This window comes from Callospermophilus lateralis, chromosome 1 (genome assembly GCF_048772815.1).
Source record: "Callospermophilus lateralis isolate mCalLat2 chromosome 1, mCalLat2.hap1, whole genome shotgun sequence".
In the NCBI taxonomy this organism is placed as follows: domain Eukaryota; kingdom Metazoa; phylum Chordata; class Mammalia; order Rodentia; family Sciuridae; genus Callospermophilus; species Callospermophilus lateralis.
In genome coordinates, this window is record NC_135305.1 from 167,214,638 (window position 1) to 167,217,340 (window position 2,703).

At 45.9% G+C, this 2,703-nt stretch overlaps 1 protein-coding gene across 3 annotated transcripts; it reads right to left on the reverse strand.

The window, feature by feature from the left end:
* Positions 1–387: 387 nt before the first annotated feature.
* On the reverse strand, positions 388–2,202 carry LOC143408225 (ribonucleoside-diphosphate reductase subunit M2-like). Of its 3 annotated transcripts, none has more exons than XM_076867725.1 (2): positions 2,192–2,202; positions 388–988 (listed from the first exon to the last, which is right to left on the reverse strand). In XM_076867725.1, the coding sequence occupies exons 1-2, from the start codon at positions 2,200–2,202 to the stop codon at positions 388–390; spliced, it is 612 nt and encodes a 203-aa protein (XP_076723840.1). The 3 variants fall into 3 exon arrangements, with proteins under 3 accessions (XP_076723840.1, XP_076723831.1, XP_076723849.1); XM_076867716.1 differs by lacking the exon at positions 2,192–2,202 and adding an exon at positions 1,375–1,557 and having other exon boundaries at positions 388–1,239; XM_076867734.1 differs by lacking the exon at positions 2,192–2,202 and having other exon boundaries at positions 388–1,560.
* Between the last annotated feature and the right edge of the window lie 501 nt (positions 2,203–2,703).

A 2,703-nucleotide genomic window follows, 5' to 3' on the forward strand; every position in this document is an offset into this window, starting at 1 on the left:
CCTTGACAATACAATGTTCATTTGTGTGTAAAGTGCCAGTTTTATTTACAAACTAGTTAAGTAAACTTTAAAGTCTTCTTTATAGCAGTGAGACTAACATCTGAACTCTCTGGTGGTTGTAAATGTTCAATCCTGCTGGGGCAGGCTTGCTTGAGGGTCCCTCACTTTGAAGCCGGATCGTCATCATTAGTGCTGGGAAGCTGGACAGCCTGCTTGCCAAAGCCAACAAGGATTCTGAGGTAGCTACACGGTTTTTTAGATGCCATTAATGAACATATGGACAATGGTGTAGCTGGTGGATTCATTTTAGCTGATTTTGGGGGGTGGCAGGTGGGTGATAAGGGAGGGGGGGAAAATCAGCCAAATAAAAGCACATCTTCTGTTCATTTAAAAGTCAGCATCCAAGGTAAAAGAATTATCTGTTGGATTCGACATCACTCCCATCCTCTGATACTCGCCTACTCTCTTCTCAAAGAAGTTAGTCTTCCCTTCTAGTGAAATATTCTCCATAAAGTCAAATGGATTTTCTACTTTGAAAACCTTGTTAAAGCCCAGCTCCAGCATAAGCCTATCTGCCACAAATTCAATGTACTGCTTCATCAAAGTGCAATTCACCCCAATTAGCTTCACAGGCAAGGCTTCTGTGAGGAACTCCTGTTCTATCCTGACAGCATTGATAATTATTTCTTTTACTCTCTGCTCTGATGGTTTGTGCAGCAGGTGTTTGAACATCAGGCAGGCAAAGTCACAGTGTAAACCCTCATCTCTGCTAATAAGTTCATTGGAAAATATGAGGCCAGGCATCAGTCCTCGTTTCTTGAGCCAGAATATTGATGCAAAGGAACCAGAAAACAAGATTCCCTCCACAGCAGCAAAGGCTACAACACGTTCTCCATAGGTAGCCTCTTTGTCCCCAATCCAACGCAAGGCCCAATCGGCTTTCTTCTTCACACAAGGCATTGTTTCAATGGCATTGAAGAGAAATTCCCTTTCTTTGGGGTCTTTAATGTAAGTGTCAATAAGGAGACTATAGATTTCAGAATGTATGTTTTCCATGGCAATCTGGAAGCCATAGAAACAGCGGGCTTCTGTAATTTGAACTTCTTGGCTAAATCGCTCCACCAGATTCTCATTTACTATGCCATCACTTGCTGCAAAGAAAGCCAGAACGTGGGATATAAAATATCTCTCCTCAGGCTTCAGGGATTCCCAGTGCTGAATGTTCTTGGAAAGATCCACCTCCTCGGCTGTCCAAAAGGAAGCCTCAGCTTTCTTATACATCTGCCAGATATCATGGTATTCGATAGGAAAGATGACAAAGCGGCGGGGGTTCTCTCTCAGTAGTGGTTCATCCTCCACGCTGTGGGCAGGTACTTTAGTTTTCGGCTCCTCCGGATCCTGGAAGATCCTCCTAGCGGTCTTGCTGGCCAGGACGCGGGTCGCGTTGAGGGTCGGGGGCGTGTTCTCCTTGTCGGCCAGGCTGAGCCTCTTCAGCGGCGAGAGCTGCAGCTGCTGCTGGTCTGCGATGGTGGCGAGTGGTGCGCGGACTGAGAGCATGGTGGTGGCGGTGGCAGACGTGGAGACGGTAGTGACCGAAGTGGCTAAGCAGGACCCGGAACACTGGCTTTATTTTTTATGTGGTGCTGAGTATCGAACCCAGCCGCCCCGCGCATGCCAGGTGAGCGCACTACCCCTTGAGCCACATCCCCAGCCCTTCAATAATAACTCTTGAGGTGCTAAAATAGTTCAAAGCCATTGGCAAGACTCATCTGGCAACTATAATTACCAACATTAAGGAGGGCAGTTTCAGATGAACATGAAGCAAGAAATTATCCCCAGAAGTTTTGTTAAGTTCCAAACTTTAAATGGGGAAGAACTGATGTCTGGTGATAGGTCCTCTTAAAGCCTCCACCATGCAACTTTTCACCTGGGCAAAGTCAGCAGCTCTAACATGCTCAACAACAATAGAAAGAAAAAACACCATGATCCCAACAAGATTAGTTTTGCCTCTGAACAACGTCTCCTTTTAACCAAGTTCATAGGGGATGGGGGTGGGGTGGTTGTACTTCAGGAAGTTCAAAATTTCTATTTCACTTTGATTCAGTTTGAGTTTTTGAAAATGGCTCTGCCATCTTGAAAGAGACTCAAGAGCTCTAGTGGTCCATTGGTCATCTCTGCCAAAGTTCTTCACCAAGTTTCCATTCAACTTCATCTTTTCTACCAGTACATGGATAAGGAAGGCCACAGGGCAGACAAGAGGGCAACTTACCTCATTCAATAAGTGCTAAGGCCGCCCATCACTGCATATGGCTTAGTGGTCCATGACTGGGCCTCACCAAGCCCTGGTTACATTGGAGGCCAAGATGTTAACTTGCCTATTTTCTATTTTTCTCTCACACCATACAGCAAATCCATCTGAGAAAGTTTTAGCTGCCTATGAAACTCACAAGTAAAAGCTCACTGTGGGTGAATCAGGCCTGTGGTCTCCTAGCCAGAAAGAGAATCCACCCCCCTAGGTTTTTGTCTCAATTCACCCAAAAATCTTGAAATTCAGAACTGATGTTAGCTGACCTATGTTCAGGGGAATCCCTGTCCAGGGTGACCCTAGAGATGGCTTCTTGCAGATCAGCAGGCCTTCTGGTTGAAGGTGGCCCATCTATTGACTTCTTTATCCAGAACCTCCTCTTGGGAGCCAACTCCACT

Bases quoted from the DNA above. Each gene is read 5' to 3' on its own strand.
- LOC143408225 (XM_076867734.1), bottom strand. From the start codon at position 1,557: ATGCTCTCAGTCCGCGCACCACTCGCCACCATCGCAGACCAGCAGCAG.